The 26,647-nt window shown below is 40.8% G+C and overlaps 1 protein-coding gene across 1 annotated transcript in view; it reads right to left on the bottom strand.

Annotated features, from left to right (window-relative positions):
* The window catches only part of NINL (ninein like), a 178,995-nt gene that overhangs the window by 79,016 nt on the left and 73,332 nt on the right, over nt 1-26,647 (bottom strand). Inside the window, exons 2-6 of the mRNA XM_033095566.1 lie at nt 17,200-17,393; nt 11,053-11,149; nt 5,550-5,722; nt 3,756-3,822; nt 1,141-1,331 (exon numbers count right to left, since the gene is read on the bottom strand). Coding sequence (XP_032951457.1) covers nt 1,141-1,331; nt 3,756-3,822; nt 5,550-5,722; nt 11,053-11,149; nt 17,200-17,382 — 711 coding nt within the window. The 5' untranslated portion in view covers nt 17,383-17,393. The remainder of the gene's footprint in view (nt 1-1,140; nt 1,332-3,755; nt 3,823-5,549; nt 5,723-11,052; nt 11,150-17,199; nt 17,394-26,647) is intronic.

The raw sequence follows: 26,647 nt of genomic DNA, 5'->3' as shown, positions 1-26,647 counted from the left end.
CCAAAGGAACAAAATACATAAGGAAGAAAATGAGAAATGGAGGGTCCCGCCTAGGTAGAGAAGATGAATGAACCACAATGGGACGTTGCCAATTCCCACCGTGGGAGGGATAAAAACTCCTGATCATGACTTCCCCCACACTTTCCTCTCAGGTATGTACTTCCATTTTCAATAAATAGCTTTCGCTTTCCTCCATCTGTCTTGCTCTTGAATTCTTTCTTGGGCAGAGACAAGAACCCAGTCACTGCTGTTCTGAATTGAGTCCTCTCTTGGACATCCCTGTGAGCCTCCAGCGACAAATACAGTTGCCAGAAGTGTGGCCAAGCTCCAAGGGCATCGTGTTTGGGCTGGGCAGTAGAACAGGGCTGCACAGGTAGGGGGAAAGGGTGTTATAGGTGGAGGAAGAATCCTAAGTGAAGGGTGCTTAGAAGTTGGGGAGGCTGGGGCCACACCTGGTCAGAGATGGACCCTTGAGAGTGTAAACTTCAGAAGAACCACTGTGAGGATTTTAGACCAAAGATGATTAGTTCTTAAATTAATGAGGAAAAGATATCATGTTTTATTAAATCTTCTTGGGAATGAAGTTGGATTCTAGCAGCTCTGTAGTTCATAGCATTTCAGCATAGATCATACCCCAAAAAACTATTCAACAGAAAAATGTATATTTTATTCTTCAAAAGTTAAAATGTTTGTCATACGTTAAAACACCTCCTTACTTACATGAGTTCTTTAAAGTATCATTGATTTCTTTTCCATTGATTTCTTTTCCAGCTCTTAAGGAGGTGGCATGGACAAGATCAGGTGATTGTTTTGATGAGCGGAGAAATCAAGGATGAATTCTAGCTTTCCAGTTTGGATAGAGTTTGGGCAATTTTCCTTTCTTTTTGCTGATCTTTTTTCTTATAAAGAGCCTGCCATACTTGTGCATTAAAAAGAGGAGATAGAAAAGAAATCAATGATACTGTAAAGAACTCAGGTAAGTAAGGAGGTGTTTTAACATATGACAAACATTTTAACTTTTGAAGTTTTGATACAACTTAATCAGTGTCTGAATGGTGAAGGGATTTTCCAGATCCAACATCAACCATGACCATCACAAAGAACCAGTCATTGAGGGTGGTCTGTGCTGGCCCCTTTTACCTCTTTCTTGAGTCCCTGGAGCCCGATGCTCTGGCAGACCAGAGCCAGCTCCTGTTCATTGAGGTGACCACTGCTGCCAACGCCCAGCTCTTCCCAGATGCCCCGGACCTGGCTCTCAGGGGTGTCAAACAACGGGCTGCAGGACTTCTGGGGGCTCCCAAAGACCTCGGAACCCCAGGTTGGCAGCTGGCCTGAAGCAGAGAGAGTGAAAGGTAAACCCAGTGCTCCAGGTGGAAGCAACACACCTACTGGTAATTTACCCTGAAATCAGATGGACGGACAGATGGACACAGGTGAGTAGCCAAGCATCAAAAGTGGAATCTAGGTGGTGGGTACATGGGTGTTCACAGTACAATTGTTTCAAGTTCATTCTGTGTTTGCAAATTTTCATGAAAAAAACTTGGGGGTGGGGTGGGAATCGCTGCTCTACGTGGGGAAAGCTTTTTCTGAAGGGAATCTACTAAAGTCACACCATTGACAGCACAAAACAATTAATTTTTAGAAACTTTTCAAACCTACCAAAAGTAAAGAGTACAGTCCAGTGAACCCCAGTGCACCTGTCACGCAGGCTCTTTAGTGATTAAGACTTTGCCATGCTGCCTTCAACTATCCACTTTTTGCTCTTGCTGAAGTGTTTAAAAGTAAATCCCAGATCTCATGTTTTTATCTTTACATATTTAATATGTATTTTTGAAATATTTGGACATTTTCTTATATAACCATAATGCCACTATCACAATCATAATGCCAAAATCAACAATTTCCCAACTGTCTCAAAAGGTTTTTTACAATTGACTTGTTTGAATCAGTACCCAGACAGCAACCCCACAGTGCATTTGGTTATTCTCTTAAGTCTTTCAATCATGAGCACCTCCCTGCCCCCCAACCCCTAGCACTGCCTGGTTTAAGAAATGGGATCAGTAGTTGTTCTATAGAATGTCCCCATCTGGATTTGTCTGCTTCCTCATGGTATCATGTAACTTGTCCCTCCACTTTAATAATTCCTATAAACATGAAGTTAACATCAAAGGCTAGTTTGTAATTTGGATTCAGGCTCAGTTTTTTCTTGGCAAAAACATTCTACAGATGGAACTGTGTACTCCACATCACCTCACATCGGGAGGCACAGGTGCTTTGGAAATGCAAAGACTCATCAGTGGGTTTGGGTGACAGATGGCCAGATTTCATAACTTTTCTACTTTAGCCAGGTGGCTTACTGGTATTTCTGAAGCTCTGCCAGAGAAACAACTTGTGGAAAAGGACATATGTTGGGGGTGCCCATGAGGAGCTATCCATGTAAGAGCTATGCTTCACACCAGACATTCACCTCCACAACCAGCCCAACACAGAAAGAGGGCCGCTTCTACCTAGCTCAGACTTGAGCAACTAGAGTTCCACGTCAGTGGTTTGGACCTTTCCCGCAGATGAGCCACCCTGGGGTTAATTACTTCGATAATCCACTAATAACCTGAAAGCCGCTTTCCTCCAGGAAAGCCAGGCCTGCATGTTCACAAACGCTGTTATAGGATGGGCTGAGGAAAACGCCAGGAAAGGGTCAGATGGGAAAGCGCCACCTCTGAGATCCCTTCCAACTTAAAATGTCTGGAATTTCTAGAAAACTTTAAAAGCAATTCTGATATTGGGGTTTATTTTTCAGGGCTGGCAGAGGAGGTAAATAAATCCTTTGAGGTTTGACATGAGTGTTAGTGCACTACTGCTGGTTTTAATCTCGATGGAAAAGTTTCTATTTAAGATTGGGAAAAAGCCAGCCTGCTCTCTAGGCAGAGAGCAAGCACCAAGTCGCTCTGTGAATAATCTGCTCCAAGAGCCCTTCCTGAGACTCTGAGTCCAAAAAAATTAAGATGTGGTGGCTTGGCTGCTCTTCCTAACACAAAGAGGTCTATCTGCTTTGTCCAGCAGCACGGGCAGACACTCAGGTCAGTTCCCCTGCCATCGACCAAGGTAAACGGGGAACCAACAATGACCCTATACTTGAGGACCACAATCTAGAGGATGCTCAGTTCCAACTGCTAATTTTTTACTGCAGCAGAAATTCAAGGTGAACTCTGGTCTCCCTCTCTCCAAGCCAAGTTCCTGAACTTTCTGCCCTGTCACACATCACATGCTTAAGTACACCCATTGCTGCCTTCAGTTGTTACTGTAGGCTCCTCAGGACCAGAATCATGTCTTGCACTCTATTCGGGTCACAGACAGGGCCGCTGGTGGATGCTGAGACTATGAACCCACAGCAAGGAAGAGGCTGCACCCAGATCTGTGCATCAGGATGGGGGTGCAGGGCCTAACCAGGGAGCAACAGGCCTGAGACCCCAGGGCCACACCTGCCAGCTGGCGTCATGCTGGTCCTTCCAGACTGTGAAATGTGGCAGAACCACACTGTTCCCTTAGCCAGTGGCCTCTGCCCAAGGGCCTGACCTCAGGGGATGCTAAGAACCAAGTGACAGCCTCACATCTGTGACCACTCTGGAGAAGGAGCCCACCAGGCACACCACTTCCCAAGAAATTACACTTGGCTGGCTCACTGTCCAATGACCCAGCTCCTGGAGCTTCCAAAGCACTGCTGAAAGGCAGCACCAAGCGTGAGGCCGTGGCTTTACCTTGTGTTTCAAACAACTCATTCTGAGATTCTTTAGCACTTTCGGCTTCTTCATCTGACTTGAGACTCTGCAGAAAAATGAAAAGAGGAAGACACAAATCACCCCAGAGGATGTGAGAGTGGACAGAGCACAAGCAACAAGTAGATGGTATGTCTTGGGGACAGGTAGGGCCAACTGAGGAAGAGAACCAACAACCTCATGAGATGCAACGTCTCCAAAGAAAACCTCACCCCTGCGAGGCAACCTTTGCACCTCAGCAGTTCATAATGAAAATACAGTCAAGGAATCCCACTATAACAGAAGAGAAAAAAGCTCCCCAAACCAACACCTCTTCAGGGGGAGTGGTCCTGGAGCTTAAACATTTCATCACAGGATAGGATCTCAACTTGAGGCCTGAAGATCCTCACTTCTCTGCATCCCGTCCCTTATCACCTATATCAGTTCTGCAAACAATTGGAGGAAGAACAGGTTTCTCTGTGCCTCTGGGGGCTCCTGGGACAGCACAGTGCTTAGCAAGCACCTGCCACCTTGGTAAACTGCTTCTTGAAGGAGGCAGGCCATCAAGAAATGCCTGACTCAAGTAAACACCTCATGTTTTTGTGACCGAGGCAGCTGACCACAAAGTCAAAATCTGCTTCTGAGAGGTGCTGTGTGTCCCATGACCAATTTTAGAATGTGTCGGTTGACCAAGACTGAGTCCTCCTTAGAGCCAGCACTGAGCTGAGGGCAGGGATGTAGGAGTAGTTGGTATATCCCATTTTTCTAATGCATTCAACTCAACTTACAACCCTAAAAGTAGTGTCCCCTGTGTTCTAGTTCTGGGGATCAAAGATGTTTTTAAGCAGCAGAGTACCACAAAGATGGACCAACTCAGCCCTCCATCCCTAAGGGCCAAGTTAGAAAGAGAATGAAAAAGCGAATGTCCTGGACTTGTTGGTGTTGCCCAGGTGTGGCACGTCACTGAGACAAGATTTAGGATCTAGATACACATTTGTTTTCTTTTTTGCCTCAATGAATGTTGAACAAATAAATAAATTAACTTGGGGATTCAGTGCTGTCATACTAAAGATATGTCCCCCTATCGCCCCGTCTGACAGAGGCGTCGTTGCGGGCAGGAACCACAAAACTTCTGGAATCCTTGAAAATAGGTCTAAGAAGTCCACAATTAACTCACAGGCCGTGGCTCTGCCCCTGGCATGATCCTTCTTGACATGAAACCCATCTCCTGGGTCAGTCCCTGAGCTGCACTGAACAGCTCAGGGAGACTGGGGGCTAGATTCAACACCCAAAGCCTCGGAAGATCTGGCATAGGCTCACCAAGCTGTATGTGTGGGGCTTGGGACATTCTAAGTGTTCAAGGCAGGTGGGATGGTGGGCTTGGCACATCCAAATTTCTAACCTTGCAGCTGCATCAGAAAGGTAACTTTGTTTTTCTATCCTTGGCCAATTACCACCTCACCCCAACAGAAGTCATGCTCCTTCCTGCAGCGCCAGGGAAAGGTGGCGGTGGTGAGCAGGGCAGGGAGAGGAACAAGTGATTTGTGTACAAACTCTCCACCACCCCAATGTCTCAAGGAGTATGCTCTGTGGCCAGAATTTCCGTGCAGACAAGTAGACTTGGAGACACTTTAGAATGTTGTGTCATTCTCCAAAGTGCACCTACACTTCTGGCAATGAAATGCCAGGAATGCTTATTTCTCCCTTCACATCTTCCTGTAGTGAGCAGTGACTAAGTGAAATGTTATTTCCCTAATGCTGGGCAACCCAGGGTTGGGAAGAGGGGACCCGACCCACCTCCACACTTTCCAGAGATACAGAGCGCCGAAGTTGGTGTCTCACAGTGGCCTTGGCTTGCTGTTCTGCTAAACATTTGTCTCCAGTCGCAGAATTGCACAGCTCAGGCCGGCTCCTACGACCATACCATTTAGAGCCACTCACATACTTGGGTGGGACAGCACGGGAGGCAGCTGGAAAGAAAATGGGAAGTTTGTGGGGTGGGCCTTTAAAGCAACCTCTGGGCCCATGCATGTCACTGAGATGAACTTTAAGAAGGTTCAGAGTATATTTTGCATGGATGGACACACTTTTACACACACAGAAAATGTCTTGAAGAACACAGGGAACAGTTAACAGCAGTTATCCTATTCTCTGGGGCAGGAACTAAGGAAGATAGGCTGGGAAAGGGACTTTCCACTCTAAACTCTACATGCTGTTTAAATTTTTTCAGCATATTTTGCTTTGTTTATATAATAAAAGACTAATACAAAATCTAGCTTTTAAAAAATTTCTTTCATGCAAAGAAATAAAAACTTCCAATAATTCAACAACATACTGCTCTAGAGACAGGAAGGTCACTTTCCACCTTGCTCACTCTAGGACCCCATCCCACAGGACCGGGGGGTGCATATAGGAGGGCACAGAGCTCAGATACAGCTTCAGAGTCTCAGGCTTCATGTGGGTCTAAAGTCTGGGGCACAGGCAGGCATGGATTTTAGTTTTGGAATTCATGAGAACTCTCTAAACCTTAATAATCTCTTGCACTTCCTTCTTCCCCCTTACCTGTCCTCGTCTGCACAGAGCAGCTGGGACCTCTCAGGTAAAGAAGACAACACAGTGACTCTATGCAGAATCCTGGCAGGCAGGAGACAGACGGGGTGGAGAAATGGGCAGCAGCCAAGACAGGATATGGGGTCAGAGGGAAGCAATCAGAATGGGACAGTTGGAGAGAAAGGGATAGTGAGGCAAGGCAAGGCCAGGAAAAAAAGGAGCATTTCATTGCAAATGTGTCTTGGGCCTCACCCCAACAGAAATCATGCTCCCTAAAGCCAAGTGCCACCACATTTCTTTCCTTCATGCCCCAAACAGCTGGTCCACAGCCTGGGTCCATCCTGGGAATGTGGGATGAGCTTCCAGGAGGAGGACGCTCAGTCCCACATGGGATATGCAGAATATGAAGTGACAGTGTGGCATTTCAGGCAGCTGACAATATGCAGGTTGACTATATAATTTCTCACCCCAGTGGGACATTTTGAGGTAATAAAAGGCACCTTTACTAATCACCCTGGCACAACAGGCATTGACAGGGTCTGACCCAAAGAACTCTCACCATATGACAGAGTTCATGGGACGTCCTAAAGAGAAGGGCAAAGTGTTTAAGTCAGCAGAGGGAAAACAAGAGAATCCATGAGCAAACTTGCCAGTGTTCACAAGGGGTGAACTACAAACATGGAGAAAGGCTCTCAATAGAGAGTTGCTGAAAGGGTGAATGAGGGACCAATGAAGAAAGGCTCTTGTATCTCATTCTGGTTTCTATTTATAGGGAGGCTGCTAGCTGATAACTGTGGGTGGGGAAGAATCCTCTTTTTTCCCCCTTAAGGGGTATTAGATGAGGGCTATTTCATGCCACATGATAAGGGGGAAATTGTGGGAAAACCAGGTGCAGAAAACTCAGAGGGGAGCTCTGGCATGCCCCCCTAAATTATAAGACCCCTTCAGACCCAGTAAAAGCAGAGCCCTGGCCTCTATGTCCACACCCATGGTCACTTCCTGGATTCAGCCCACTCATTGGCACACATGAAGATTTAGCGACCAGCATGTGTTTCTAGTTCCCAGGCTTAATTTTCCTTCCTTCCATTTCCCCTTCTTAGTTGACCCCTAGTCCATGTCTGGAGTCCCACCCTATCATTGATGCTGACCCCACTTCTCTATTGTTGCCAGCCAGTCAGCACTCTCCTTAGAGTACTGAGTTGTCCAATGTTCTTTTCATAATATTCCCCAATGTTCTCAAAACAAACAACAACAAAACAGTCCAGAAACCTATTGCGTCCCTCCCTTCAATAGGGAGAAATGTTACTCTAGAAAAGAGTGTCCACGTGGCAAGTCAGGGCAGAAACAAGGGCAGAGGAATGACAGTAAAATGAATGGGGCAGCTTTCCACTACCCACAGAATCACAAGAGTCATACCTTTGCAGGGTGGAAAGGATAGTAACCATATTTCAGTGCAGGCACAGCCCAATCCCCCGTCCTGCACCCTACAGGGTCTGAAGAGCACAAGACAGGACCCCTCAGTGGCCCTAGAAGACAGGACGGTACACCTGCTGAGCCAAACCCTGGACACCTGCTGTGTCTTCTTGGTGTGCATCTTTATTTATAGGAAAGGAGTAACAAAGTCTAAAAATTAAAATACATTTGGTTATATGTTTAATAATAGCCTTTAATGAAAACAGTAGAATGATAGGGAAGCAGGGATATTCCTCAAAATCCCAAGAATTTGATCCCACAATGACACTCTTTCCTGGAGTATCAAAAGCACATTTTTCCGATCTGACAAACAGATTAGAAAGCAGGGAAAGAGTGACACTACGAATGGAGCAGAGGGGCAAATGAGGCACTGAGGAGGCCAAGTCTTACACCACATTGGACAGCAGGGGCCCAAGACAGGACGGGTGAGCCAGGGGTTGGAAGCTGAAACGAACACAATCCTGGAAGGCACGAGGCTCACCATGACTCTCAGGAAACCCCTGTGCTACAGAACCACCAACGCCCGGTCATGCCTTCAAGCAGTGGGTACCATGCCTCTGTGGATGGCTGCTTGGAGATGGACACTGGGACGAGCCCTGTCTGCAGGCTCGAGAGGAGGTGTCTCAGGTAGGGCATACAACCATCTAATTGAGGAAAGCTTTGAAATCCGCAAGAAAATAAATAAAACAAAATTGTCATTGGTGAGAAAAAGCACAAGTTTTAAAATAGCTTCCTGTTTCTGTGGAGGGCCTGAGAACATGTCCCACAGATCCACATAGTTTAGGCTTAGAAGCATCACACATTCTCTAGTATGAAGAGCAGACATACAGCATCAGTGACACTGGGCACTCGCCTTTTAGGCATGTTCAAATCCATGGTTACACGATCATATTCCAAAATTCTATGAGTTAGGAAAGGCAAGTGGGCCTTCACATCTTAAAGAAAACTGTGAGACAAAGCACCCAATGAACCTTCAAGGGTTTTCCCCTCTCACTTCAGGGCTCTTTACACTATTCTCAGGTGTCTTTGCAACCAGCAGGAGGAGATGGGAAGGGGGGTCAACCACCAGCATCCAGTGGAAGGTGCAGCTTCTGCCAACAGTGCATACACAAGGGCCCAGGGCTTAGAGTTGGAAAATTGAGATTTAAACTGTAGCCACTATTTTACTGGCTGTGGGATCCTGGACAAATCTCTTCACACCTCAGGCTTTAGATTCCTCATCTAAATAATGCCTATGATAATGCACAGGATTTCTGTGAGGGTTAAACGGAACCTACATAAAATGTACATAAAGCTCAAAGGCTGACACACAGAAGACAATGTTCCTGATCTACTTTCCTTCTCCACCACAGGCCCCTCCCACACTGTCACCCTGGTCTCCAAAAGACACACACCTGCTCCTGACCACGGAGCCACCAGAGGGAAAGAGCTCCCTCCTCAATCTGCTAATCAGCATCACCACCTCCATCTTCAAACACACTGCCCCACACAAGAGAGAGAGGATCCACTACCATTTCCTTCACCCCCGCCCCCCTACACATGCGGAGCAGCTAAGCTCAGTCCTGGCAGATCAGGTGACTATCACTCATAGCCTGAGACCTGATGGGGCAGGAACAACTGGGGGAGCGCATCTAGCACCATCTTCCAACTCCCACCCCACAATCTACACGCCTCTGAGTGGAACTCCTTCCAAAATGCTCCCTCTACCTCCTGTTACCTACGCCAGGTGGCTTTCCCTCTCAGGATGCCACTTTCCCTTAGAAATGTTACCTTTGTCTGACCAGCCCCATTTTGGTAACAGGAGTCTAATAAGTACTGTGAGCATAGCACAACACTATTGTCTGAGACGAAAAAATACATTGAGGCCCGTCTTGGGCTGGTGGTATCCTACCTGCTCTACCACCTTCTACAAACACCTTACATCTGTACTGTACTTTAAATTCTTGAAATCTTCAACTCCACCATATCCATTTTTTCATGTCAATACCCTATGCTGTAAGGATAGCACATAGTATTACTTGACACTTGTGATACTGTGGTTTATAATAAATATATTTGGTCTTTGTTCCGTATCTGGCACAGAGCTTCTAAAACCCTTCAAACTTCCTAATAAGAGCAACTACCTCTGTGTTTGTTAATGAGGTGACTTCTGGAAAGCACCCAAGAATGGGGCCTGGTTACCAAGGGTACAAACCGTGTGATGAGAGGGTTAGAACTTTTGGCTCCACACCTCTGACCTCTGGGGAGAAGCTGGAGGTAGAGCTCAATCACCAATGGCCAGTGGTTTCATCAGTCAGGTCTATGTAACGAATTCTTCATAAAACCCCAAAAGGATGGGGTTTGGAGAGCTTCTGGGTTGGTGAACAAGTGGATGGAGGACAGTGGCGCACGTGGAGAGGGCCCAGAAGCTCTGCACCTATCCCTATGCCTCATCCTGTGCATCTCTTTCTTCTGGCTATTCCTGAGTTATATACTTTTATTAAAAAGCCAGTGATATAGTAAGTAAAATGTTCCTCTGAGTTCTGGAAACTGCCCTAGTAAATTAGTGAAACCTGAGGAGAGGGTTGTGGGAAACTCTGACTCATAGCTGTTGGTCCAAAGCACAGGTGACAACCTGGACTTGCAATCAGCATCTGAAGTGGAGGACTAATTGGACTGAGCCTTCAACCTGTGGGATCTGACACTACCGCGTTTCCCCGAAAATAAGACCTACCCCGAAAATAAGCCCCAGTTAAGATCGTCAGCCAGACGGATGCATTTAGTACTTTATGACAATGTTCCAGAACAAGATGACATAACTGTATTTGAATAAATGTAGATTGTTATACATGAAAAAAATAAGACATGCCCTGAAAATACGCCCTAATGCGTCTTTTGGAGCAAAAATTAATATAAGACCCGGTCTTATTTTCGGGGAAACACAGTATCTCCAGGTGAATCATATCAGAATTGAATTGTAGGGCACCCAGCTGGGGTCAGAGAATTGGCTGGTGTGGGGAAAACTACCACACATCTGGTGACCAGATTGCTAGTATTATTCAGAGTATTGTGTGCAGTTTAAAGGAAAACAACAGGGTTTTTACCTTACAACACTATTTTACAAATAAGAAAATAGAAGAAAAAACGGAAATGTTTTGTCCCAGTTGTCACAGCTCGGTAGCGAAAGAGTGGGGTTAAAATTTAGTCTCAGACCTGCTAGGTTCCTCAGTCAGAGTATTATACTTCAGAAGGTAGTAAATGAATATAAACTAAATGCGAGAGGAGGGAATCTTGTTACCTGATTCCAAAGAACTACTGTCTTCATCTGAGAGACCAACACCAGCATCTGATGACAACACTGCCACAAAACCTTCCTTAAACTCCTCAAAGTTAACCTGTGTGAATTTAAGAGATCAACATTACTTTCAACAAAATAAACACATAATCCCTCAACCTTTTCTTTTTTCTCTCAGATGGAAACATCTTATTGTTGCCTTTTGCATTAAGAATATTCATTTCATTTTTATTCAAAAATGTACTTAAGATTTTTAAAAATAGTAAGAGGTCCAAGATGGTAGCCACATAGGAGGATGCCAAACTCAGCCTCTCTCACGAGCACAATGAAATATACATCTATACATAGAGCAATTTATTCCTGAGAAACAACTGAGGGCTGACTGAACAGCTTCTAAACAGTAAATGAGAGAAAGAGACCAAATAGAGAAGGCTGGAAAACTGTGGGAGCCCTCTAGGACCTGCATGATTTCTCTAGGATTGGAGGTGCCACTGCGCACCACCGTTTGCAAACCCCTCCACTTCCTAGAGCAGGTGGAGGCTCTATCTAGGTGCTCTGGCCTACCTGCAAGACCGTCACAGGGCATTCCCGGCCACACCGCCCAGAGCTTATTTTGGATCCAAATAAAGGGAGCAAGCAGGATCAACAGGGCATTACGACACGAACCTGGCCTCCCCTCCCGGAGCTACTACAGCACAGTACAGCGGTGTCCCCGGATGCCTTGGACACCTGCTTGGCTCCAAATGGCCTCCCCAAACCACCCAGCAAACAGCTTACAAAGAGGGTGCTTCTACATAAGACCACTTCTTCAAATTTGGGTAAGCTATTTTGTCTAATTCATATAAACAAACATAGAAAGGTGAACAAAATTAAAAGATAGAAGAATATCTCTTGCATGAAGGAACAAGAAAAATCACCCCCACCCCCCACCCGGGGGGAGGAGGGGAGGACCTAACGAAGCAGAGATAAGTGATTTACCTGACAAGGAGTTGAAAGAAACGGTCACAAGGATGCTCACCGAACTTGAGAGGGGCACAGGAGGAACTGCAACAAAGAGCTGGAAAGCATAATAAAGCACCGAGCAGAGCTGGAGCACACAATAACACACTAGAAGAAATCAACAGCACATGAGCTAACACAGAATAACAGATGGGCAACCTGAAGACATCCTAGTGGAAGGCAACCAATCAGAACAGCAAGAAGAAAAAACCATTGTTTAGTAAGTATAGTTTGGGGGCTTCTGGGACAACATCAAGCACATTAACATTCATAATACAGAGATGCCTAAAGGAGAAGAAAGAGAAAAAAGGAACAGAAACTTTATTGGAAGAAACAATGGCTGAAAACTTTCCTAACCTGGAAAAGGAAACAAGACATCCAGGTCCAGGAAACACAGAGAGTTCTAAACAAGATAAACCCAAAGAGACCCACACCAAGACATACTGTAATTAAAATGGCAAAAGTTAAAGAGAAAGAGATAATCTTGAAAGCAGCAAGAGGAAAATGACTGGTTACCTGCAAAGGAAACCCCATAAGGATATCAGATAATTTCGCAGCAGCAACCTTACAGGCCAGAAGGCAGTGTCAGGATGTCTTTAAAAAGCTGAAATAAAGGAATCTACAACCTAGAATAATTTACACAGAAAGGTCACCATTCAGAAATGAAGGAGAGATAAAAAGTTTACTGGACAAATAAAAACTAAAGGAATCCATCACCATTAAACCAGCTTTACAAGAAATGTTAAAGGTTCTTCTTTAAACAGAAAAGCAGTAACTAGAAATAAGAAAATAGGAGACAGGTAAAAAGAAATCTCACAGGTGAAGTCAAATATTTAACAAATAGAGCAAATCAGACATTCAAAAACAAAGTGTGGAGGGGGTAATACAAATGTAGTCCTTTTGGAACATAGTTGAATTTAAATGCCTATCACCTTAAAATAGACTGCTATAGATACAGAATGATATACATAAACTTTATGGTAACCAAAACCCAGAAACCTACAAAGGACATATACAAAGAATAAAGAAAAAGGACCCCAAACAAAACACTAAAAACCCCAAGCAAACCACAAGGGAAAGGATCAAGACAAAAAGAAAGGAACAGAGGAGAACTACAAAATCAACCAAAAAACAATGAACAAAATGACAGTAAGTATATACTTAACAATTACTTAAATGTAAATGGATTAAATACTCCAATAAAAAGACACAGGGTGGCTGAATGGATTAAAAAACATGACCCATCTGTATGCTGCTTAAAAGAGACTCACTTCAAATTGAAAGACACATACACACTCAAAGTGCACAGGTGGAAAAAGATATTCCATGAAAACAGAAATGAAAAGAGAGCTGGAGTAGCAATACTCTATAAGACAAAATAGACTTTACAACAAAGAATGTAAAAACAGACAAAGAAGGACATTACATAATGAGAAAGGGGCTGATACAAGAAGATGTAACAATCGCAAATATCTACGCACCCAACACAAGAACACCTAAATATATAAAACAAATAATGGACATAAAGGGAGAAATTCACAATAATTCAATAACAGAGAATTTTAATACCCCACTCACATCAATGGATAGATTGTCCAGACAGAAAATTAATAAGAAAGTAGTGGCCTTAAATGTCACATACATGAGAGCAACACAATAGACGTTTATGGAACATTTCATCCCAAACATGCAAAAAGCACATTTTTTTTTTTCAAATACACATGGAACATTATCCAAGATAAATGAAAAAACAATTTTTCAAAATTTATGGGATGCAGGAAAAGCAGTTCTAAGAAAGATGTTCATAGCTATAGAGGCCTACCTCAAGAAACAAAAAACATCCCAAATAAACAATCTCACTTTATACCTAAAGGAACTGGAAAAAGAAGAACAAACAAAACCCAAAGTAAACAGAAGGAAGAAAATAATTAAGATCAGAGTGAAAAAGAAAAGAAATTAAAAAAAAAACAGAAAAGATCAGTAAAACTAAGAGCTGGCTCATTAAAAGGATAAAACTGACAAATCTTTAGCAAAACTTATCAAGAAAACAGAGCCCAAATAAACGAAATAATAAACAAAAGTCACAACCAACACTACAGAAATACACAAAGAATCACTAAGTAATACTACAAACAATTATATGCCAAGAAATTTGGCAATCTAGAAGACATAGATAAATTTCTAGAAGCATAGAACCTTCCAAGACTGAACCAAGAAGAAATAGAAAATCTAAACAAATCTATTATTCACAGACATTGAAGCATTACTAAAAACAAAAACAAAACAAAAACTTTCCCAACAAACACAAACACAGGACCAGAGAGCTTCACAGGTGAGTTCTACCAAACATTAAAAAAATTAATACCTATCATTTCTAACTATTTTTTTAAAAAATTGAACAGGAAGGAACACTTCCAAACTCATTCTACGAGGCCAGCGTTACCCTATTCCAAAACCAGACAAACAACAAAACAAAAATTACAGGCCAATATCCTTAATGAACACAGATGCAAAAATCCTCAACAAAAATATTAACAAACTCAATTCAACAATACATTAAAAGGATTATACACCATAACCAAGTGGGATTTATCTCAGGGATACAAGGATGGTTCAATATCCATAAATCAATGAATGTGATACATCACATTAACAAAATACAAAATAAAAATCATATGATCATCTCAATAGATGCAAAGAAAGAATCTGACAAGATTCAATATCCCAAAAACTCTCAACAAAGTAGGTACAGAAGGAACATACCTCAACATAATAAAGCCCACATATGACAAACCCATAGCTAATATACTCAACGGTAAAAAGCTGAAAGCTTTTCCTTTAAGATCAAGAACATGACTAGGATGCCCATTCTCACCACTTCTGTTCAACATAGTATTGGAAGCCCTAGCCACAGCACTCAGACAAGAAAAAGAAAGGAAGGAAGGAAGGAAGGAAGGAAGGAAGGAAGGAAGGAAGGAAGGAAGGAAGGAAGGGAAGGAAGGAAAAAAAGGAAGGAAGGAAAGAAGGAAGGAGAGGGAGAGAAAGAGAGAGAAAGAAGGAAGGAAACTCACACTATTTGCAGATGACATGATACTATATAGAGAAAACCCTAAAGATTCCACCAAAAAACGATGAGAACTAATAAATGAATTCAATAAAGTTCCAGGATACAAATATCAATATATAGAAACCTGTGGAGTTTCTGTACACCAATACTGAATGAATAGGAAAAACTGAAGAAAATAGTACCATTTACAATTGCATCAAAAAGCATTAAATACATATATATATATATATATATATATATATATATATATATATTCAAAGAGGTGAAACAGGCTAACTCTGAAAACTAAGAAACTGCAGAAAGAAATTTAAGAGGATACAAATAAATAGAAGGATATGCCATGCTCATGGATTGGAAGAATTAATGTTGTTAAAATGTCCTTAACTACCTAAATCAATATATGGATCCAATGCAATCACTATTAAAATACCAATGATTTCAAACTACACTACCAAGCTACAAAAATCAAAACAGTATGGTACTAACATAAAAACAGATATATAGATCAACAGAATAGAGAGCCCAGAAATAATCCTTGCTTTATATGGTCAATAATATACAATAAAGGAGGCAAGAATATACAATATACAGTCTCTTTAATAAGTGGTGTTGAGAAAAGTAGACAGATACATGCAAAAAATGAAACTGGATCAACCACTTTCTTATACGATATAAAAAAAATAAACTCAAATTGGATTAAAGACTTAAACGTAAGAACTGAAACCATAATACTCCTAGAGGAAAACATAGGCAGTGAACTCTGACATTGTTTTTAGCAATATCTTTTTGGACATGTCTCCTCGGGCAAGGGCAACAAAAGAAAAAATAAAAAAATGGGAATACATCAAACTAAAAGGTTTTTCACAGAGAAGGAAACCATCAACAAAATGAAAAGACAACCCAATGATTGGGAGGAGATATCTGAAAATGATACACCCAATAAAGGGTTTATATCCAAAATATATAAGGGACTCACACAACACCAAAAACCCAAATGATCAGATTTTTGTTCATCTAGGTCCCAAATACAATTCCAGGTGATAGCAAGAGGGGCTAGAACAATCTATCAAAAACAATCTGCCTTTTAAGTCAAAAAAAAGGAGGAATAGAATAAAGAGACAGAAAAGGTATGGTCTGTTTAATTGACTCAGAGTTCTCTACGAAGGAGTAGTAATACCCTACTGACAAGCAGTAGCAACACAGGGAAGTGGGTGCTTTTGGGAAACAAGAGGTCGAATTCGCCTGGATTCTCTCCCTATGCCAGTAGTAAGGATTTTGTTTTGTTTTAATTCATTTGTTTTTGGCCAAGAGCCAATTCAGGAAAATCTGCAGGCTGGATTTTTTTTCTCATTCAAAATGAAAATAATTTTTATTGAGTTCTGTGGAAAAAAAGTCACTCTCTCTTCTAAGTTAAGATGACAAGATAACAGGCACTGTCATTAGCACTAACATATTAACATCTGGACACATTCAAGAATTAGGAACAAGGAGGGAGGTGCTTTTTGGTGTTTCTATCAGGAAAATTTCTAGATCACTATTCATATCACCTTGAATTTCCTAGAGAAAAAGAGTTCATATCTGGCCTAGATGAAATCACTGAACACTTCTGAACACGGGAATCCTGTATTCTTTCAGAGGAGTTTGCAATTTTGTCCAACTGCCACATAAATTTCAACCTGTGTAATTTTATAAGACAATCTACCCTTGAGGTACTTTGAAGCTGCCAGTCTCTGAGTGACTTACCAGTGTGTGAGCTGCCCACAGATCCAGCCCTGTGTTTTTGTGAACCACCTGCCACCTACCAATACCATAAACCCCCGACCAGAGCCAAAAATTCACTCAAACATCTTCCCGGAAAAACAAAACAAAACCTCTGGAAGTTACTACACTAAAAATGTCATCCTAAGGAAACTCTTTCTATAATTTAGGAGTTCCACAAGAAGGAAAAACACCATCCCATTTCCTAATAATTTTCCTTTGATGAGGATCTTTATTTAACTGATAACTGATATTTATCAAATGCTTGTAATGGCCAACTATAGTACTCTGTGCCTTTCTTTACGAGAATGAAGTCAAATACCCACCCTGGAAAAGTGGTCATTTCCAAGAAGTGTTTGCAAAAGGATGGGCAGCTGCTTTTCCAGATGAAGCTTAAGGCAAAGTTGGGTCAGTTCCTCCCGGTCCAGAAAGCCTGTCCCGGTTGTGTCACAGCTGCTGTAGACTTCTCTGAGCTGTGAAACATAGTGGTTCTCTTCTTCTTCATCCATCCCATAGCAGGCTGGACATGCCAGGAGAAAAAAACAATAATGGTACACTATTACTGTCACACCTCACACTGTTGCGATCCCAGGCAGTATGGCCCAGGTGCAGGGTAGGAGCTGGGTGTGTGGGCAAAGGGCATCCAGGGTCCTCTCATGTTTAAGAGGGACTGGGAGGAACCAGCTCCACCTTTGCAGCAGAGGCCAGGAACATGTTACAAGAGCCAGTACTCCTTCGTTCATGAAAACAAGAATTTCTTCGCTCTGTATGAAAAAAAAAATCTACTACAGAATAATCACGAAAAAGGACAAGTATAAAGAGAACGAAAACCATCTAAAATTTCACTACCTAAAAAAAGCATTATTAGTATTTTGGCAAATATAAATTTTAATTTTTCTCTTTACATTTATAAGCATGGTTTTTTCCTTACAAACATAACAAAAAATGGAAACTCAAAAAAAAATAAGATGTTAGTAAATAAATCACAAAAGAAGAAAGATATATGGTCAACAACCATCTAAACAATGTTCAAATTAAAACCAAGAGGTATTATTTGTGACTGCCAAATTATCAAGAATAAAAACTTTCACTGCTAATTAAGCCTCCCAGAGAAGGGAAATCTCAGACATTCCTGGAGGAAGTGACAATTGAGAAATGTTTCTGGAGGGTACTTTGTCTAAGAAATTTTAAGAGATTTTAATTACCTGACCTAGTTATTTCACATACATGAAATGCTTAACAGAAATTCCTCATGCTAAAGGAAAAAACGCTACAGATATGAGTTCAGCAGAGTATTGTTTATATAAGGACAGAAAAGAAAATAACCTAAAATATCCAACAAAATAATAATTTGCTAAATTATACAGTATTTATATGGCACAATATGAAATAGTCACATTTCTAAAGAATATTTAATAGCAAAAGAAGTGTACAGTTGATAAAATATCAAGGCAGGATAAAAGCTGTTTATAATGTTATTAACAAATATACTTATACTATACATATAATAATTCACTTATGCCTCTTAATAGTTCTACCAAGAAAATTCTGCAACTTTCAGGGGGGAAATATATTTTAAAAAGAGATAAGAAAAAGAGAAAAAAAGTACAATAAAATAGTAAGGGATGATTTTACGGTATTATACAATTACGTTTTCATTACATATATATATATGAAGGATGGCACAGCTCACAGTGGCCCATGTAGGAATAGAACCAGCAACCTTGGTGTTATTAGTACCGCACTCTAACCAACTGAGCTAATCAGCTGCCCTTGTTTTTATATTTCTTAAACATGTTATAATAAGTAGAACACTTTGTAACAAGAAAAATGTTATTAAAACATGAATAAAACATTAAGCTCCTAAAGATATCAGGATAATCCATACATTATTTGACCATTCTGACCCACAAAAACGACAATTTCATATGGGTTAGCTTATTATATAGACACAGGACATCAGGGACAACTCTGAAAAGCATAAATATGATAAGTGAAAAAACATGAAAAATCAAGCCGGCTTATTAATAATCAAGTAATGTACAAACATGAAACAATGAAGCAACATCTCTTACTAAGGTATAGCACACATTCCTTAAATGCCAATTATAGAGATGCAATTTTAAAATGGTCAGCGGTGTTCATTCACCATCACCACATGGGGCTGGGAGGGATGGATCAGCACTAGAACTGTATGAAGGATTAGAATCTGTTCACATCAACCCCCAAATGGAAAATGTGCATTCCATTATCTTACTCAGGAAAACAACAGAATAGATGAAATAAAAAAGCAAACATTGAGTAGAATCTTCATAGTGGTATTCCATTGGATTCTTGGTAGGTGAACCACCTCACCTGAACTCTTAATTAAAACCCTGCTAATCAGCTATAAAAAGAGCCAGTACCCATCTCAAGGATGAACAAACTGGTGCATGGTCTCAGATTTCATGTAAGAGCAAAAGGATACCAAACCTGTTCAGCAATCTGTGTGGCCCTGCTCTATTTGCTCATCAAATTATTCATTCACTTCCCAGACAATAGAATGGAAATTAAGAAAGGGCAAAGAGTGGTGATGTCAGAAGCATGGTGGCATGAAAGGTCCTCCTGATTGTTCCCCTTGAAGTTACAACAACTGCAAGTTTGAAACAGCTATAATTCAACAAAGGATCCCTGCTCAACAAACAAACATGTCTGAGAGAGCCATGCATCGTAACATCTGAATGTGGGCAAACCAGAGTGAACAGGGGAGGAGGAAAGGGAGAAGAGCAAAGACAGGTACCACGATGGACACAGCCTGGAGCTCACTGCAGGTCTTGGGAGAGGAGACGGATCAGGCTGCAGTGTGCGCCCTCCGCAGACCCGAGCATTCCTGCCTGAGTGATCAGCATATACTGTGGCTCAACTCAGTGATGGGGCAGAGACAGAATATAGACATGTGACAGCTGTGTTCTAGGAGCTGCAATTGACAGACAGAAAATGAAGCCACAGAGCCTGACTGCCTCCCCTTACCCTCCCAGAGCTAGCAGCAGGCCCCAGAAGAGGCTGTAGAAATGAGTATGGGATTACAGAACAGAATATCTACAATCCTAGAGAGATAGTACCTGACTAGCAAAGGCAGGCTGCAGCTAATCCCAGTGACAAGGATGGAGCCACAGACGCAAGGCAGCTGAAATCTGGCAGTTGCCATTATTGGGAAGAAAAGACACAAAAACACAGTGGCCTCTCCCAGTCCATCCTGCCCCCACCCATCCCTGCCGATCTTAGCAGGGGCAACTGGGACACTTCTGGTAGTGCCAGCACTGCACCTGGTCTCAAGGGCAACACCAGGATGTCACAGGCTCCAAACTCCATCGCCAACACATTCTGGCACAGGGATGATGCGCTGAGATCAAGGAGAGCTGGTCACAGAGGAGATGCCTATCTCCCCAGGGAATACAGAGCATTTTTCCATCCCCACAGAGATCCAAGAATTTGGAGAAGTGCAAGAGAAAATAACACTTGCACTCCAGTGCCACCCAAAGGGAAAACAAAAGAAAGACTTCTTCTTATCAATCTGCTAAAAAGGTATCTCTTTAAAAAAATAATTTTTTTTTTTTTAAAAAAAGGCAGATTTCATTCCCATAAAGGACTAAGCAGAGAAATACTCCATCAAATACCACAAACAACCAAAGTAACAAGGCAGTTCACAAAGAAAATGAAAAGTCTCTAGAAAATAAACTTAAAGACATGGAAATACGTGATTCAAATGACAAAATTCAAGATTGCACTGCTGATTAAATGAGGCAAGAAATCTCAGATAGGGAATTTAATGAACTCAGAAATAAGATCAATGAACAAAAGATCAATTAACTGACCGAAGAGACTAAAATTTTAAAGAACTCAAGAATACAGATAAATAATGAACTAGTGAGCTTAGAAATAGAGCTGACTAGATGGAGGAAAGATTTAGTGACATAAAAGATAGAAAACCGGAAATGACTCAGATGAAAGTAGAGAGACTTGAGAGTAAACAAAAATAAAATAACTCTACAAGAACTATCTGACTCCATCAGAAAGAGCAAGAAAAATGGGTATACCAGAAGGAGAAGAGAGGGAGAAAGGAACAGAGAACCTATTCAAATAAATAGTCAACAAAAACTTCCAAAGCCTATGGAAAGAACTGGATCCTTAAATCCAAGAAGCAAACAGAACATCTAATTATCTCAATTGAAAAAAGCCCTCTCCGAGGAACATTATATTTAATCTATCAAAAACTAATGACAACAAAAGAATTCTCATGGCAGCCAAGAAAGAAGATGGTAACCTAAATAGGAAATCCCATTAGATTATCATCGGATTTTTCAGCACAAACTCTATAAGCTGGGAAGGAGTGGAATTAAATATTCAAATTATTGAAACAGAAAATTTAGCAGCCAAAAATAATATATCCAGCAAAGTTATCCTTTAGATATGAAAGAGAAATAAAAGTTTTTCCAGACATACAGAAGCTAAGGGAATTTTCCAAAAGACCTGTATTACAGGAAATACTGAAGGGGGTTATTATACCTGAAATAAAAAGACGAAAGGATATAAAACTATGAGTAAGATGACTAACAGATAGACAGAAGCAGTAAATTGCAACCCCTATTCAGAATAGGTCACTATACACTTAAATATAATACAAATATTAAAGGAGATTAAAACATAAAAAAGACAAAGAGAAGAAGACAACTCAGAAATAAACTCACAGCATAAATAGGGGTAATTTGTGACAACAAAAACACAGAAGTCGAGGGGGTACATGACTGAATCTGCAAAGGGGAATGGAAATAAGATACATGCAAAAGAAAAGGACTACTGTATATTTGAAACTTTCTTTTACATAAAATCAATGGTCCTTACACACACACCACAAATCCAGCACTGAGACACATAATACACAAGAAAAGAGAAAACGGGAGAAAAAATCATAAAATACCTCCAAATGAAAATCACAGACAGAAAAACAAGGGCAAAGAAACAATGGGAATAAAAATGGCAGTGTGATGTGAGCCTCTTGAAATCTCCCCTAGAATTTACAACAAATTGAACAACTATAATTCCACAAAAGACTCCCTGAACAGCAGACAGGAGTGCAACTGAAATCATCTACAGGTGGGCAAACTGGGGGATGGGGGAAGGGAAAGGGGAAGTGCGGAGATGTGCACCCTGCAGGTGCAGGAGCAGACCGGAGCTCAGAGCTCCAAGCTCCCGGCATTCTGGAACTACCGCAGTTGTGGGAGAGGGAAGAATTCACACTGCTAGTGCTCCACTTATGGACCACAATACCACCTGAGGGATCAGATATAACACGGCTGAACCCAACACTCATGGCAAAGACCTCGGAGCAAAGACTAAAGGAAGAAGGGTAAAAAATGGTGATTTAAGCCCTCACTGCCGAGCAGAGGATGGAAGGCATAGGCAAAGAGCCCAGCCGTCCTCTCACAACCCTCGCAGAGCTCGCTTTGACCCCCACCCTCCCAGTGCTAGAAGCAAAACAGTAGCAGTGTCAGATTAAAATAACAGAACATTTGCAGTTCTAAGAATTCTGGCCTGCAGGCACAGAATCACAGCTCAACTAGTTCCAGCGAAAAGGAGGGAGCCTTGGGTGCAGGACTGGCTGTGCTAGTAGTCGCTACCATTGCTCTGGGCCACCTCTCACAACCCCTCCCCACTGTCCACACCTATGTGGACAGATCCCTGCAGAAGTAAACAGATCCGCTGAAACACAAAGGCTCTGAAACTGGTGCAGGAAAAGCTTTGGAAATTAATAAGCTCTCCACATCCCCCCACGGAGGCAGTGCCCTGGACCCAGGCGACCTGTACACAGACAATCCCGCCATCCAGGAAATCACCCGATTGTGTGAGAAGCCAGTAGGCTATGGAGAAAATATAACACTACAGTGTGAGAGAGAATAAAAGGCTGCAATGAGACAGACAATAAAACATTCCACCAAAACCAACAGGAAAACAAAAGAAAGACCTCTTCCTATCAACCTATTGCAGAACCCACTCCAGCAGATGTGTAGGAAGAGAAATAATAATTCATTAATTACCATGATTAACCAAAGTAACAAGACAGCTCAGAAAGAAAATGAAAAGTCTCCAGGAAATGAACTTAAAGAGATGGAAATATGTGACTTAAAGACAGAGAATTCAAGATTGCAGTTCTGAAAAAACTTAATGAGATGCAAGACAACACAGTCAGGCAGTTTAATAAACTCAGAAACACAATCATAGAACAAAATGAACATTTTACCAAAGAGGTTGGTATTTTAAAAAAGAACCAAGAAGAATTTCTGTAGATTAAGAACTCAATAAAAGAAATGAAAAAAGAAACAGGCAGCTTATGTAATAGAGCTGACCAAATGAAGGAAAGAATCAGTGACATCGAAGATAGAAATCTGGAAATGGAAGATGGAAGAAGAAAGATGGAAGAGAGAGACTTTAGAGTTAAAAGAAATGAAAGAACTCTACAAGCATTTTCTGATTCCATCAGAAAGAGCTGTATAAGAGTAATGGGCATACCAGAAGGAGAAGAAAGGGAGAAGGGAACAGAGAATATATTCAAACAAGTAGTCAATGAGAACTTCCCAAACTTGTGGAAAGAACTGGATCCTCGAATCCAAGAAGCAAATAGAATACCTAATTACCTCAATCCCAACAGGCCTTTTCCAAGACACATTGTATTGAAGCTGTCAAAAAATAAACGACAAAGAATCCTCAAGGCAACCAGGAAAAAGAAGATGGTAACCTTCAAAAGAAAACCTTTTAGATTACCATCAGATTTTTCAGCAGGAACTCCACAAGACAGGAGGGAGTGGAATCAAATATTCAAACTATTGAAAGAGAGAAATTTTATGAGCCAAGAATAATATATCCAGCAAAGACATCCTTTAGATACGAAAGAGGAACAAAGACGTTTCCAGACATACAGAAGCTGAGGGAATTTTCTAATACACGACCTGCACTACAAGAAATACTGAAGGAGGCTATGTGGCCTGACAAAAAAGCAAAAGAATACAAAACTATGAGTAGTATTACGAATATTATGAACAGACAGAAGCAGGAAATGGCAACCCCTACACCAAATAGAACACTATACCTTAAACATAGCATACAGGGTAAAGAAAGAAAAACAAAAACACTTAAAAAAAGAAAGAAAAGACAACTCGCTACAGCAGTGCAGAAATCAACTCACAGCATCAACAGGGATAATTTGTGACAACAAAAACAAAAGGGGAGAGAGTAAAGATCTGAACCAGCACAAGGGAATGGAGAAAGTAAACATACTGAAGAAAATGGAATACTCTAAAAATGAAATTTTGTTTTACATAAACTTAATGGTAACCACTCAAAAAAAAAATCCAGAACTGAAATATATAACACAGAAAAAGAAGAAACAGACGGAAAGATCATAGAATACCACCACACTGAAATAACAGACAGCAATAAAAAGGCAAAGAAACAATGGAGACACCACCCTACCCGAAAACCAGGGATAGAATGATAGGAAATTCTCATATATCAATAATCACCCTAAATGTAAATGGACTGAACTCACCAATAAAGAGGTACAGAGTAGCAGACTGGATCAAAAAACTAAACCCAACCATATGCTGCCTCCAAGAGACACACATCTCAGCTATAAGGACAAATATAGACTCAAAGTGAAAGGGTGGAAACTGACACTCCAAGCAAAGGGTATTCAGAGTAAAGCAGATGTAGCCATTCTGATATAAGATGAAACAGACTTCAGGATAAAAAAGGTAACAAGAGACAAAGATGGACATTTCATAATGATAAAGGGGACTATACAACAAGAAGACATAACAGTAATCAATATTTATTCCCCCAATCAGGGAGCACCGAAATATACTAAGCAACTACTAACAGAACTAAAAGGAGATGGACCAAAACACAATTACTATAGGGAACTTAATAGATCATTGACAGCTATGGATAGATCATCCAAACAGAAAATAGATAAATAAAGATCAGCCCTAAAGGACACATAAATGAAATGGACATAATTGACATTTATAGAGCACTTCATCTACAACATCAGACTATAAATTCTTTTCTAGTGTACATGGAACATTCTGAAGGATAGACCATACATTGGGATATGAAACCAGTCTCAGCAAATTTAAGAAGATTGAAATAATCCCAAGCATATTCTCTGATCACAAGATTTTGAAATTTGGTATCAGCTGCAAAAAAAAAAAAAAAAAAAAAAAAAAAAAGGCAGGAAAAACCACAAATACGTGGAGATTAAACAACATACTTTTAAAGAACAACTGGGTCAAAGAAGAAATAAGAGGAAAAATCAAAAGATACACAGAAACAAGTGACAATGGAATTTTTTGGATGCAACAAAAGCAGTTTTAGGAGGGAAGTTCATATCATTACAGGACCATCTCAAGAAAGAAGAAAAATCCCACATAAATAACCTCCCGTTACACCATGAAGAAGTAGAAAAAGAACAAATGAAACCCAAAGTCAGCAGAAGAAAGGAAATAAAAATCAGAGCACAATTAAACGAAACAGAGAACAAAAAGACAACAGAAAAAATTAATGGAACAAAGAGTTGGTTCTTTGAAAAGATTAATAAAGTTGACAAACCATTGGCTAGACTCGCTAAGATGAAAAGACAAAAATAAACAAAATCAGAAATGAAACAGGGGAAGTTATCATGGATGCCACAGAAATACAAAGGATCATCCAAGAATACTATGAAGGATTATATGCCACCAAATTCAACAACTTAGAAGAAAAGGACATGTTCTTAAAAACATGTATCCTTCCTAGGTTGAATCAGGAAAAATTGGAAAATCTAAACACACCGAAAAACAGTAAGGAAATTGAATCAGACATCAGAAACCTTCCCAAAAGCCAAAATCCGGGACCAGATGGCTTCACTAGTGAATTCTACCAAACATTCAAAGAGGATCTAACACCTGTCCTACTCAAAGTCTTCTAAAAAAATTGAGGAAGAGACAATACTCCCTAATTCATTTTATGAAGCCAACATTACCCTGAACCCAAAAGCTGGTAAGGATTTAAAAAAAAAAAGAAAAGAAAATTACAGACCAATATCTCTCATAAATACAGATGCAAAAGTCCTAAACAAAATTCTAGCAAATAGGGGCACAAGGATGTTTCAACATATGCAAATCGATCTATGTGATACATCATATAAACAAAAAAAGTACAAAAATCATATGATTATGTCAATAGATGCACAAAAAGCGTCTGACAATATACAACACCCATTTATGTTGAAAATACTTAATAAAATGGGTACAGAGGAAAATACCTCAGCATAATAAAGGCCATATGTGACAAACCCTCAAGTACTATCATAATTAATGGGGAAAAACTGAAGCCCTTTGCTCTATGTTCAGGAACACGACAGGGCTGTCCCCTATCACCTCTGCTTTTCAACATAGTATTGCAAGGCCTAGCCAGAGCAATCAGGCAAGATAAAGAAATAAAAGGCATCCAAATAGTGAATGAAGTAGTCAAATTGTCACTCTTCCCAGATGACATGATGCTATACATAGAAAACCCTAAAGACTCCACCAAAAAGCTGTTAGAAACAATAAACGAATACAGTAAAGTTGCCGGCTACAAAATCAATGTACAGAAGAAGTCCATTGCATTCCTATATGCTAACAATGAAATCTCAGAAGAAGAAATAAAAAAACCAATTTGTTATGCAATTGCAACAAAAAGAATAAAATACCTACAAAT

The sequence above is a fragment of the Rhinolophus ferrumequinum genome, chromosome 23 (assembly GCF_004115265.2).
Source record: "Rhinolophus ferrumequinum isolate MPI-CBG mRhiFer1 chromosome 23, mRhiFer1_v1.p, whole genome shotgun sequence".
Lineage (NCBI taxonomy): Eukaryota > Metazoa > Chordata > Mammalia > Chiroptera > Rhinolophidae > Rhinolophus > Rhinolophus ferrumequinum.
Note: the sequence above shows the minus strand (reverse complement) of the source record. Positions and strands in the feature narration are given on the sequence as shown.